Source organism: Erythrolamprus reginae, chromosome 1 (genome assembly GCF_031021105.1).
Source record: "Erythrolamprus reginae isolate rEryReg1 chromosome 1, rEryReg1.hap1, whole genome shotgun sequence".
Lineage (NCBI taxonomy): Eukaryota > Metazoa > Chordata > Lepidosauria > Squamata > Dipsadidae > Erythrolamprus > Erythrolamprus reginae.
Window position 1 is genome coordinate 318,070,770 of NC_091950.1, and position 14,476 is coordinate 318,085,245.

At 37.0% G+C, this 14,476-nt stretch overlaps 1 protein-coding gene across 1 annotated transcript; it reads left to right on the forward strand.

The window, feature by feature from the left end:
* The first annotated feature begins 688 nt into the window (after positions 1-688).
* On the forward strand, positions 689-14,449 carry LTV1 (LTV1 ribosome biogenesis factor). Its single transcript, XM_070733658.1, has 11 exons — positions 689-1,088; positions 5,674-5,805; positions 6,196-6,384; positions 7,229-7,316; positions 8,165-8,309; positions 8,556-8,799; positions 9,314-9,441; positions 10,302-10,438; positions 11,662-11,714; positions 12,896-13,096; positions 14,059-14,449. Exons 1-11 carry the CDS (start codon positions 1,086-1,088, stop codon positions 14,170-14,172), a joined length of 1,434 nt encoding a protein of 477 aa, XP_070589759.1. The 5' UTR covers positions 689-1,085; the 3' UTR covers positions 14,173-14,449.
* The last annotated feature ends 27 nt before the right edge of the window (positions 14,450-14,476 follow it).

Here is a 14,476-nt window from a genome sequence, read left to right on the forward strand (position 1 = left end):
GTCGCATGGCCAGCAAGCCACTCCCACCTGGTCACGTGACCATTAAGCCACACCCACAAAATAAGCCACACCCACAGTGACAGTAAAAATTTTGGCTGCCCATTACTGATTACAAACCATGATTTATAGTGCTTTAATACTCTTTCACATAGCGAGGAACATCACTCAGAGCAGGCAAGCTGTAATCAACAAAAGAGCACGTGAAGCAAACAACACATCTCTTATTTAAACATTTATAGTTATATACACTGCCTCCCCAAAATAAAGGGAACACTCAAATAACATATCCTAGATCTGAATGAATGAAAGATTCTCATTGAATACTGTCCAATTGTCTCTTCTATATATTTTATATCTCCAACCTTCATTTTGTATTGGAATAAATAAAATAAATAAATAAATAAATAAATAAATAAAGTTGAATGTGCACAACGGCATGTGAAATTGATTGTCAATCAGTGTTGGTTCCTAAGTGGACAGTTTGATATCACAGAGGTTTGATTTACTTGGAGCTATATTGTGTGGTTTAAGTGTTCCCTTTATTTTTTTTGAGCAGTGTATATTCCATCCAACTCCCTAGGGACTCAGGGCGGCTCTTTATGGGCACTTCCGGTATAACAGGGTTTTTCTCTATAAAGAGACATCACTCTGTGACATCAACTATGCCGCTCTAGCCCTTTCTAAGCGTTTTTCTTTCCTAACCAATACTTCCGCAGGAAAAGGAAGAGCGCATTGTTGAGGCTTATGGTTTTATTGGGCTCATTCTCGGCACGAACACGTTATTATTGCATGGGAAAGAAAACTGTACGCTCCATTCTCTGTTGACGATTTTTTTTTAGCGCTGCTGGATACGAAGCAGCCGATTTATTTGCTTGCCACCCTAGCTCAACAATAATTGGTATATTCCAAGATGGCGAGAAGTGAATCAACGAGATCGGAAACGAAGAGCGGCAACTTCGGAAAACCCATCCCAAACGGCGAGTAGTAAAGCTCGTTAGGTGCGGAGTTGTCCGTTTGGGAACGTGGCTCGCGACTTCAGTGGGTCGTTCGGCGTTTGACGGTCATTGGCGTCGGAGGGTCGCACAATGGTGAGCGGCGCGTGAAGTTTTGGCTTGGGCTGCTATTGTCAATTCTCCCACCCTTTATGGAGGAAGATGGATAATGTGGCTTATAAATTTAATAAAATAAATTTAAAATAAATTTAATTTAATAAAATAAATTAATAAATTAAATGGAGGGAAATGTTAAGGCATTCTTCCCATTGACATTGATCAAAATGGTAGAATCTTCTGCCTGGCCGGGAAGGGGGGATGCGGGGTTGGAATAGATGGCCTTACAAGGTCCCTTCCAACTCTAATAAATAAATCTAATACATAAAATAAATCTGACAAGTGGCAGAGCATTTATGAACTTTCCCTGACTTTCAAGGGGGGGAGACATTTCAGGATGGATGAAACCCAAATAGAGGCACCAGCACGTTCAGACACCTGCACACGATGTCCTGTAGATTCCATGCAGGCATTGAATCTGAGGACTGCATTTGTACGAAACTCAGCTAATTGGAATATGCAGCTGTGAGTCAGGAGGGGTACCTACCGAAAACGTTATTATAAAAAAGATTTTGGATTGTGCAGAACTAGACAAATTGACTATTGAATTATAAGAAAAAGAGGATTTTGAATACTATAAAACATGGAATTTGTTGTACAAATGGCTTGAAAGAAGGAAATAAGATAATATGTTAAACAGCATGAATACTAATACTACGATAGTAAGTACAAATGAAAGCAAAACTGTATTATATGAATATTTAAAAATATATGTATTAATAATTGGTGTTATAATTAAGTTCCTTAGTAATATAAAATCTATAATGAGAGTAGAAATAGAATAGTAAATAATCATAGAATAAGAGTCGATGAATGTATCATAAAATATATTAATGTATGTATACAGTATATGTTTTGTTTGTGTCTTTTGGGGTATTTTGTTTATAATGTTTGTATTTTTTTCTGTTTATACTCTTTAAAATTTATATTCTAATTAAAATTATATTTTTAAAAAGAAATATGCAGCTGTGCTGAATGGACAGTTAATGAAAATGGCATGATATCAAGAACAACTTGCCATTTGAAAACTCACAGTAAAAAAATGGCTATAAGACCAGATCAATTAGGATTTTGCCAGTAGAAAGACTCCCACAGAAATCCAAGTGGTGACAGAACCTGGATGCCACACATATTTTATTGCCTCACATAGCAACACTGAAAATCTTAACTATTTTTAGGTTTGCAGGATATAATTTCCTATGAATAGGTAATTTTTTTCCAAATTATATGAAGCCATTAAATATGTGTAGCTTCCACAATCTGTCACCACTTGGATATCTGCATGAGGTACATAAATTGCATGAGATACGGGACTTAACCAGGAAAATCATGACTTATCATTTATAGTTATAGTTATAGTTTATAGTTTATTAGATTTGTATGCCACCCCTCTCCTATCTTCTTTCATGAAGATATTATTATTATTATTATTATTATTATTATTATTATTATTATTATTATTATTATTAATTAGATTTGTATGCCGCCCCTCTCCGAGTAACAGTGATACTTTGACGTATTTGTTCACATTACTTTCCTAGGTGCTGTTAGGGTGGTCAGATTCTTATACTGAAGACATTGTGTTGATTGCTGGGTTTTTTCCTGATGAGATATAAATTATTTAGTACTTTTCAAAATGGTTTGTGTTAGGATTAACTGAGCAAATGTCTTCTTTATAAATTTCTATTGTTCCCCCTCTCTATATGCTGGGATTATTTGAGATGATTTACCTGCTATAAAGGTTGCCTCTTGGCCACCTGAAATTTAGTCTTCTCTATATCAAGCTTAGGGGAACCGTGGAACCTTAATTTCATTGTCTATATTTTAGGAAGGCCTTACAACACAACTTTTAGGGAAACATCCTTTTTATTTTAATTATTGTCATTTTTGCTATCTGGGGCTTTGATTTGGTTTTATGCTTTTTATTATACACTGAAAAGATATTTTGGTAGTATGCAGTATATAAAGTCAAGTAACTTGAGAATCATCTAGATCAGAGGTCCCCAACCTTTTTTGCACCAGGGACCGGCTTTCAGCTACACCAGTTTTCCATGGCCCGGTGGGGGGGGGGAGCTAGCTGTCAGCGGCGCCGTAAAAGGGGCGATCAAGAGAGGAATGGGTGAATGAATGGACGGAGGGTGGGAAGGAAGGAAAAAGGGAAGGTACAGGAACAGAAGAAGGGTGCAAAGAAGCAAAGAAAGGTGTGAAAGGGGAGAGTAAGAGAGGAAGGAGTGAAAGAAGGGAATGAGGGAGGAAAGAAGGGAGGAAGGAAAAGGAAAGCAAGAAATGGAGGGAGGAAAGGAAGGGAGGAAAGGAAGGAAGGAAGGAAGGAAGGAAGAAAGAAGGAAAGAGGGAAGGGACAGGAACAGAGGAAGGAAGCAAGGAAACTTATGAAAGGGGAGAGTAAGAGAGGAAGGACTGGAGGGAGGGAGGGAAGAAGGTAGGAAGGAGAAAGAAAAGAAATAGAGGAAGGAAAGGTAAAAGAGAGAAAGAAAAAGAGCAAGAAAGAAAGAAAGAGAAAGAAAGAAAGAAAGGCAACTTCAAAGAAAGGCTCACTGAGCATCTCTCACTCTCTCTCTTTCTATCCCTCTTTCTTTCTTTCTCTTCCTTTCTCTCTCTCCTCTTCCTTTATCTCCTCTTTCTCTCCCCCCTCTCTCCCCCTTTCCCTCTCTCTTTCTCTCTCCCTCTCTTGCTATCTCTCCCCCCTTTCCCTCTCTTTCTCCCTCTCTTTCTCTCTCTCCCCTTTTGCCGGCAAAGGCTTTTCTTATTTTGAATACAGTATTCCGAGTGGGCTAGCAGGGAGATAGGGAGCGCGCGCAAAACCGCCCGTGCGCCCCCGACATTGAATATCACCTTCCGCCGGCCCCGCCTCTCATGCAGCCCCCTTGCTGAGAGCCCGGGGCGAAAGTCCTCTCGGCAAATGTGAGGCGGGCAGGGCGTGCGTTCCGGGTGCGGGAGGAGCTGCGGTGAAAGGTAGGAGGTGGCAGAGGAGCAGAGGGGGCAAATCGGGCGGGCGGTGGGCAGCGCGGAAAGGCCGAGGGGGCCCTGGTGCCGCGGACCGGCTGAAAACCCCCAACGGCCCGGTCCCGGTCCGCGGACCGGCGGTTGGAGACCCCTGATCTAGATCTCCTGAAGGATATAAGAATAAAACTTACCGTATCAATGGGGAAAACATTAAGTATGGAAATTCTCTGCAATGGAATGATCCAAACGTATGTGTTCCAGAAGATGTCAAGAGGACTACAAGCTATTCTGTTTTTTGGAAACTCTGGAAGAAGACAAGCCGTCCCAACAAAACTCAAGTCAATCTATCCTGGTTATATTTAACACATTTTAAAAAGCTAAAAGAATTTGAAATCAGTTGACTAAATAAAGATGAAACAGATGTGTTTATTTACCGTATTTTTTGGAGTATAAGACACACCTTTCCCCCAAAAAAATGATGGTGAAAACTTCAGTGCATCTTATACACCAAATGTAACCCCAGCCACCCCCACCTTTTGCCCTCCATCTCCCAGAATTTACCTCCTTGCAAACAGGGAAGAGCCTGTTAAATCTAGCAAATTATTATCAGTTTCCTGGCCCTCAGCTGATTTGAGGCTGCAGGAAAGCCAAGTGCTAAAATGAAAGTGAAAATAAAGCTGCAAGGAGGCAAATTGGGCAGGAGAGGCAGAGGCAGAATTTTATTTTCTTATGCTAATCAGTTGCTGAATCTGTATGTAAGGGGGTAAGTCAATAACTATAAATGTCTGTAGAATGTTTAAATTATTAGACTTGTTTTTTAAAGACTGCTTTATTATTGTTCAGTCTAGACTATTTATTTATTTATTAGACTTCTATTTAAGTTCTTCATTTAACTTCATTTAACAAATGAAGAGGTTTTTTAAAATAAATGCTTAATATGAATAGGCCCAGTGCTATTGTATCTTCTTTCAAAAAGCAGAGAATAATGTATTGTATACTTCCAGAAAGCTAATTTTAACAGTCCTCGGAGGGGCGGTATACAAATCCAATTAATAAATAAATAAAATAAATAAACAGCTCTGTACAAGAATAGTCTGAAATGTAATAGTGATCTGTTTAGTATTAAGATAAAGCAGCTGATTTAAATTCTGACTTAGTCATGTTTGGAGTAGATATGTTTAAATAATTGGGAGATATTATTGTGATTACATTTTTAAAAACTTTCTGGCATTAATATACTGCCATAATGTACATTTCTCCAATTCTTTGTTATTTCTACGGGTCAGGCTCACATGCACAAAAATACCCAGGAAATAGTTATATCATCTGTGCTGTTTGCTGTTTGACAAATTGCTGGGAGGCAGAGGCCTTTTTTCCTTGTTTTCCTCCCCCAAAACTAAGGTGTGTCTTATACTCCCCAAAATACAGTATTTGGTCTGTGTGGTTTCCCTGATCAGAGTAATGTTATTGTGCATTAAAAATCTTTATTTTTTTACAATTATATTCCTAGGGAGGATTTGAATAACCCATTTAGGTAGGTAAGCAATGAAACCCTTATCAGTTTTGTTCCATTTTCAGAGAAGTCTCTCTTGTTTTGTAGCCTCACAGACGGAAAAAACCTTTCATAGAAAAGAAAAAGGCTGTAACTTTTCACGTAGTGCACAGAAGTCAGAAGGACCCTTTGACGGCGGATGATAGTGCACCTCAGAGAGTCCTGTTGCCTACATTAAAGGTAATAAGAAATGACAAAGCTGAAGAAATGCAGGCTAATGCTTACTTTAGATCAGTGTTTCTCAACCTTGGCAACTTGAAGTCCAAATATCTTCAAGTTGCCAAGGTTGGGAAACACTGCTTTAGATGGAAGGATGGGGAAAGGCTATTCTGCCTGTGGATGGACTTTCAGGAGACACTTGAGTTGACCATTGTGGGGAACTGATGCTGCAGAAAAAATGTCAAGACTCTCCATATGTTCTTTCTAATAGAGGAATTCTGAATTCTCTGCGTATCAACATTGTTACAAAGATGTGTAGAAAGGAATTGGAACCATTATGCTTTTAATTTTTCCTTTCGTTTGACAGCAACATTAGATAAATTCATTAATGTCCTTCTTCAATGCCTTTAGAGAAATGATGAAAAAAGAAGAGAAGAACAGCGGAAATATGGAGTGTTCTTTGATGATGATTATAATTACTTGCAACATTTGAAAGAAGCTTCGGGACCTTCTGAACTTGTTCCATCAAGCTTCCCAAATCAAGGCAGAATTGTAGTGTCTACAGAAGGGGATGTAGAAGATGAAATTCAACATATTCCGGTAAGTAAAAATGTTCTTGGCTGCTGTGGTGGTATTTCTTATTATTACCATTATGTATGTTCAAATCAAACTAGTAGTAGTTCTTCAATTTAAAGTTTAAATTTTTAAACAATGTTTTGGATTTTCGCATACCTTTTTCAATCCACCCATTGAATTCTTTTATGATAGATCTAAACATAGAAACATAGAAGTCTGACGGCATAAAAAGACCTCCTGGTCCATCTAGTCTGCCCTTATACTATTTTCTGTATTTTATCTTAGGATGGATATATGTTTATCCCAGGCATGTTTAAATTCAGTTACTGTGGATTTATCTACCACGTCTGCTGGAAGTTTGTTCCAAGGATCTACTACTCTTTCAGTAAAATAATATTTTCTCATGTTGCTTTTGATCTTTCCCCCAACGACCTCATTTTGATTTGTTTGTGCTGCTAATTGAGAGCCCAGGGTAGTGTAGCAGGTAGAGTGCTGTACTGCAGGCCACTGAAGCTGACTGCAGATCTGTATGTCAGTGGTTCAGATCTTATCACCGGCTCAAGGTTGACTCAGCCTTCCATCCTGCCGAGGTGGGTAAAATGAGGACCCGGATTGTGGGGGCAATATGCTGGCTCTGTTAAAAAGGGCTATTGCTAACATGTTGTAAGCTGCTCTGAGTCTAAGGAGAAGGGCGGCATAAAAATCAAACAAACAAACAAACAAACAAACAAACAAATAAATAAATTATTGATAGCATTCCAAAAATGTTTATTATGGGACATGAGCAGGTTTATGCATTGTGTCAAATGAAAAGTACTGTATATGCTAGAAACTCAACTACAAACTACACATATTCTTTGTTCTTTAGGCTCCCACCCTTAATCTGCCCTCCTCAGTATTTGCATCAGAGTTTGAAGAAGATGTGGGACTATTAAACAAAGCTGCTCCTGTTCCAGGTACTTCCTTAACACTACGTTTTTTTATGTGAACATATATTTTGATGTGTAAAGTGAAACTTTTCCCTGATTTTTTTTTTAATCCATCCTTCACATTATTAGTGATTGAGGAATTCTGTTACAGTGTTCCCTCGATTTTCGCGGGTTCGAACTTCGCAAAAAGTCTATACCACGGTTTTTCAAAAATATTAATTAAAAAATACTTCGTGTTTTTCCCCTATACCACAGTTTTTCCCGCCCCGATGACATCATATGTCATCACCAAACTTTTGTCCGCCTTTAATAAATATATTTTTTAATAAACTTTAATAAATAACCCTGGTGAGTAATAATCTAAATGGTTGCTAAGGGAATGGGAAATTGCAATTTAGGGTTTTAAAGTGTTAAGGGGTGGCTTGTGATACTGTTCATAGCCAAAAATAGTGTATTTACTTCCGCATCTCTACTTCGCGGAAATTCGACTTTCGCGGGCGGTCTCGGAACACATCCCCCGCGAAAATCGAGGGAACACTGTACTGTCCTAATCTGTAAAAAGAGATAAATCGTAAGGTAACTGTTGTTTGCCTGAATGTATACCTTGTGCCACTGAGGCAACATATATTATTTTCATCAAGGCAAGAAAACAACACTTTTCACTCTTCCATTCAGTTTTTTCAGTCTGAAAAAATTCTGAAAAATTCTCAGGTTTGGTCTGAGGATAATAAGTAATTTTCTAACTAATTGCTGTTGTAGTGAATTATTTTTTTCTGTTTTGTAAATAGATTTTATTGAGGGAAGCGGAAAGTTCTGAGAAATCATTTAATCTTGTCAAAACTGCTTTTTTAACGTGATCTTTTATCTAACAATAGGGCCTAGACCGGATCTTGATCCCGACATTATTGCAGCACTAGATGATGACTTTGATTTTGACAATCCAGATAATCTTCTTGAAGATGATTTCATCTTAACAGCTAATAAACCTGGAGGCCTAGAACAGAAGAAGGAACTGTCTTGGTAATGGAATGAAAAACATACTACTATATTTTTATTACCTTACTCAGTTTTCTACTGGAGAGATAATCCCAGTACTCGGTGTATCAAAATTATTCAACTCTTTATACCTATATCGGGTATTGATTACAATTTCATTCTTAGGTATACTGTACAATAGTACATGAAAAATCATGAACTATTAGTCAGGATACTAGTAAAATGAAGTGTAAATGTAAGGAAGCCAATTAACACATATCCTATTATCAGCTTATCTGAAGATGAAGATGAATGGGAAGATATGGAGGAGGAAGAGGATGGAGAAGATTTTCAAAGTGATGAAGAATATGATTCTGAGGGTCCTTTGTCAGATGACAGTGATTTTAAAGGGAAGATGAAAGAATTTCTCTTTATGGAAGAAGAGACCAAGAGCCGTTTCACAGAGTATTCCATGAGCTCTTCTGTCATGAAAAGGAATGAACAACTGACACTTCTGGATGAAAGATTTGAGAAGGTGAAATAAACTTACAACAGTTATTGCAATTATTGGCATATATTTGGAAAATATTACTTAGTTTTAATTCTGATCTCTTTAACACCCCTTGTATGTAAAACTATTGCTCTGTTATTGTGCTTTTCCTTAAGAATTTTAAGGAGCTTTATAATACTGCATTTAAAGCTATGACTTACCTTGATTTGGACCTTATTTTTTGTCTAACAGAAGTTAGTTTTTAACACTTTAATATTTGCCAGTGATTATGATTTTAAGTATTTATTGTTTTAGTTTTGTTGTATGCCATTCAGAATCACTGTTTATGAGATAGGTGACTATATAAATGAGAAAGATACTGTAATTTATATTGGGATAACAGTAACTTTTGTTTCATGAGTTTTTTAATGTTGGTTATATAAAGGGGAGGGAATGTAAAATAATTGTCCTCAAATATATTTTATATTTGTTTGAGGGTTGTGATTTAAATTTGTTATTGAAAGCATATGGAATTGATGTAACTTTTTTTCACATTTAGTTTTTTGAACAATTTGACGATGATGAAATTGGACCACTGGATAATGCTGAATTAGAAGGTTTCATCCAAAGTGACAGTGCTCGATTACAGGAAGTTTTGAATGACTACTTCAGAGAGAAAGCAAAGGAGTATGTAAAGTGTTCTTATTGGGTAGTATGCTTCTTAGAAAATTTCTGCGTATCTGTTCAACCATGAACAGTTTATAGAATGAACAGTAATATTACTAATGTCAAACCATTGGTTTAAAGCATAATTACCCTCAGTCCTTAAAATGTCTAACTAGGAAATACTGTATAGTTTCATGCCTAAACAGCAGTGTAGGCTTCTTCCAAGCCTTTCTTCTCTCTGTAGAGGTTGAGCAATGAACATTGTAGATGGCATGAGCTTCATCTTTTCTGTTAATGCTAAGAGGAGGGAATCTTTTTATATTGATCTCTAATGAGTTCAGTAAAACATCTGGTGATAAAACATATTTCTTTAACAGTTCATATGGCTGTGGTACATTTTGGAGAAAGAACCCAGTTAAAACTTAGGTTATATGTGGATTGATTACTGATTACAATGTTAACAGGTCTATGAACCACTTGTTTAGAAACAAGTCTAAATTATAATATCCTTTTCAAAAGATACTTATGACACGGTTTCAAACTATGAATGCATTTTAGGACCTCAGCAACCCACCCTGCATTTACAGTCATTTGCAATGTCTCATGGTCACATGACTGCAATTTACAATGTCTTTTGCCAAAACACAGCATTTATTTCCGGTTTCTGGCAAAACTTAATAACCACTTAATAACTCACCACTAAAAATGTCATAAAATTGAATAAGTCCCATGATGATCTACTTAATGATAAGAACTGTCAGGTAAAGAGCTAGTCTAAATAATACTTATTTAAGTAAGAAAAGCTGACAAGTTTTTAAAAATCACAGTATTTTAAAAGATTTAAATTTAATTTATTTGCCTTTCGTATCTTTCTTTAAAAGTTGTGTGAAACTTGAAGATATTGAAACCAAGAAAGAAGCAGAGTTGCCCTTGAATGAGGAAGAAGATGAGAGTGAAGAAATGATAACTTTAATAATTGAAAAACCACAAGAAAAATGGGATTGTGAATCCATTTTAAGTAAGTATTTATTTATTCATATTTGTATTAGCTGCTTTTTTCATATAGTGACTCTAGATGGCATATACATAGTAATAAAAATATACTGTATAAAAACCATTAAAAATCTATGTTAGGTCACGTTCATGCCTCGCTGATCTCCAGAAATATTCCAGATATCTCTCATTTCATCTCCCTTAGCTCTTCCTTGAAACTGGAAAGTGACAGGATCCATGAACCGGGAGAGGTTACATGGCCATGATCTGGTCTGAAACCTTGCCTCTTATTCCAAGTCACAGGGCAAACCATAGCATGCTGCAAACCCTTAAGAACAACCCCTATCTCCCTCTGGAACCCTTCAAAGCCCATCAGGTGACATAGACAAAGTGATCAAACACCTTCCTTTGGTGGAGAGCAGTACCAGAGAATTTCAAAGTTACCATGACAGAAGAGCCATAAAGAGGCCTTCCAGTTCCAGATCACTATACCACTACTGCCACAATAACAGTAAAACAACAGGTCAAGTGTATGACCACTGCCCTAGATGATCTGTGATAGGTCATGAACTCCTAAGGGACCCCGTAGCCCATTCCCAAGCAATGCAGATTGAAATTCCCCAGGCCTGGAGATTTCCACTGTCAGCCCTGAGATGGAGTCAAGGAGCTCAGGCAGGAATGGTGCTTTGCAGCAGGATGCAGAGATTTCAACTGATCCTTAGAGCCAAAATTAATGAACAGAATCTCACATCCGGTAACTTATAGAGCTGTGCCTTTGAATGCCATCAGAGTCTCCCATATAACAATTGCTCCACCCAGAACTCACATTTCCAAGATAAATTTCTAGACCCAGTCACATCTCAACAATCCACATCAGGTCAAATATAAAAGAAGGCTTTATTAATCTGTCATTTAATACCAACAGCAATATGCTGTTGGTATTGAGTACTGAAACATTTACAAGAAAACAACCAAGCTCTTAAGAGTACCAAAGACCCCTCATGCAGAATTATGAATATTTTAATAGGAATAATGCTGCTTTTGCTAAGAGTCAAATTTACTTATTTCGTTTAAGCATCTTTTACTTTTTCCAACATATTTAATTATCACACACATTCATTACTCTCAAGGACCTCCATAGATATTTTGAGGTTTACATTTTTTTATTAATAACATTTCAAATCAAAAGTTCAGGAGAAAAATAGTTTCTTAATAAGCTAACCTTTCATATTATGTCTTCCCTTTAAGGTACTTATTCAAACTTATACAATCATCCCAAACTTATTGAGGTGCCAAAAAGGGTGAGTGGAAGTTTCCATTACACTTTAAAGGCTTATTATTTCAATGAATGGGATCCAAAAACTATTCACACTATATTCAAAAATTTGACTACGAGGATTTTTAATTTCAAATACAGGTAGTCCAGGCTTACCACCATATTTGAGCCCAGAATTATGGTTGTAAGTCATTGGTATACTGGAATATCATGTGACTGGAGTCAAAGATACAAACTTTTTCATGACAGTTAAGGGAATCCCTTGTCCCCAAAACTTTGCTAGAAATTGGCAAAAAAAGTGTCACAAATTGACTATCCTTTAGATCTAACAGGAATGATGTGTTATGATTTCCATCAGCCAGGGATTTGCATTAGATGGATCCCAGGAGAGAGGCTTTTTCTGCCAGGATATTCTCCTTGTAGAACATTCCTTTCTCTCCAGCCCCTACCCTCACCCTCAAGTTAGGCTTATTCCTTGCCTGCTGTTTGTTTAGAAAATCTTTCAAGACCTAGTTATGTCATCAGGGTTTGGGGGAACTGGAGACAATTTTAGTTGGCTCCGTTGTGATTGATATTCTTGCTATCTCCATGGGGTTTGTAGATTTTAAAATATTTTGATAATATTATTGTAATTATTTCTTTTTATCCTTTTATAATGATTGTTTTTATCCATTTGCTGTTTTATTCAATTGTTGTACACCATCCAAAGTTATTTTGTGTGAGTTGAGCATCTGTGTGTGTGTGTGAGAGAGAGAGAGACAGACAGACAGACAGACAGACAGACAGACAGACAGACAGACAGACAGAGACAAGGAGGGAGGAAGAATAACATACTGTAGAAATAATGTAGAGTTTGTGATCTTGTCCTGGAAAGTTAGCCCTTTCCTAGTAGTCCTCACCTCAGGAAGGAAGGAAGGAAGGAAGGAAGGAAGGAAGGAAGGAAGGAAGGAAGGATCCAACTTGGATCCAGCTAGTGCTGGACATGAATGAATGAGTGAATAAATAAATATATACTGTATGTTAAGGAATTCACATATCAAACATAAATTAACATAGGTACCATTCCCTCTCCTCACCCCACCCCAGGGGCACCTAAACATTTTGTTTGGTTTATTACCAGGCTTAATATTTTGGCTTCTCCACATTTAATTGACCCTGTTAACCCATTGTTCTAAAAAATTCATTAGTTCCATGTATTTTTTATAGCTGAAAGCAATTAAAGTGTCTAAGAAGACAGGAATCCCACTAGATGTTTTGCCTCAGAAAGGACCTACAGCTAAACAGACTGAACAGATGCAAAGGATTAATGACTCTGATTTGCCAAGAATATCCACACAGCCACGATCTAAGGATGAGAGTAAGGAGGATCGGAAAGCTAGAAAACAAGCTATCAAAGAAGAGCGAAAAGTAAGTTTTATTTGAATTTTTTAAAATAAGTATATTTAATTAACTTTATTAATCTTTAATTGACTGGATCAAGGAGATTAACTGAAAACTGTACTGTTGCTTAGTGCAGGGACCCCCTATCCTTTGGACCTCAAAAACTATCAAGATCATAATTTTAAATCTCACAGATCCTAATTCATAATTTTAAGTCCCGCAGGCCACTAATATGAATTTTTTAAATAAAGATAAGTACATTTGTAAAATAATGATTAAGAAGTTCTATTGTATTAATATGAAATGCACCTATTTAACATACAAAATTGAATACCCATTTGTTCAACCCTCCTCCAATCCAAAGTAGCAGTTTGTTTTTGTAGCCAATGCCCAGTGTAATTACTCTCCCATCTGCACTAGCAATCATGATCTGTCTCCGATTCCCAGCTGATAAATGGCTGCTGCCTTGGCTGACATCATCCATCAGTATCCAGGGCTGCATGTCGACTTGGCGATGCATGTCGACTTCGTGATTACCCCTCCTGGATGGCTTGTGGTTGCTGACAGAATTTTTGTCTCTTAGTCTCTTGTGGAAAATGTTTCTTTAGGAAGAAGCAGGGAGACATAAAATGCTAACACTGGTGGATTGCCCTCTTAGTCCAAATATGAGTAGAATGATTTGGAAAGGTGTTTATGATTTGATTAGATAATCACTAAATGGCACACACTATGCAGGGGGGGGGGGGATTCCGGTTTGTTTGTTTTACTGTTATTGCAATGAAAAGAAAAACTGAAGATATGCGCTCTATTTTCAAAAGTATGAAGGGAATTGTTAACATCTGAAAAATTAGGTATCCTTTCAGTGCATTAAGCCTCTTCTGTCAAGAGTTCTGAGACAGATATTGCTGAAATTGTATCTGCAATGCTGATTGCTTTGAGAACACTTTCATGAAATGATACACTAATATTGTAAATTATTTCCCCATTAGGAACGCAGGTTAGAAAAGAAAGCAAACAAGTTGGCCTTCAAACAAGAGAAGACAAGGCAAGAGAAAGAACTGCTTAATGTGAAACAGAATCTTCAAGGACTCAAGCTGTCATAATGGAAGAACTGCTTCTTGTTAAGGACGATGGCCATTTCCTTCTGATTTCTAACTGGAAAAGATACTTTTGATTTAACACACCACAAAATAACGACAATGTGTTGTTTAAACATGTCTAACCACCAGTGTTTATACTTACATGTAAACAGTTCTTGGTTACCGCAACAATAAAATTAGGGTAATGTATTTCTATTTTTGCAGGAACAATAAAACCCCTTTTTAAATTCATCTGTCACCTTTCATTATAATAAAAATAATTCACTTTTATGTTTTAAAAGAATGGTACTTCCGGTAGCTTTTTATG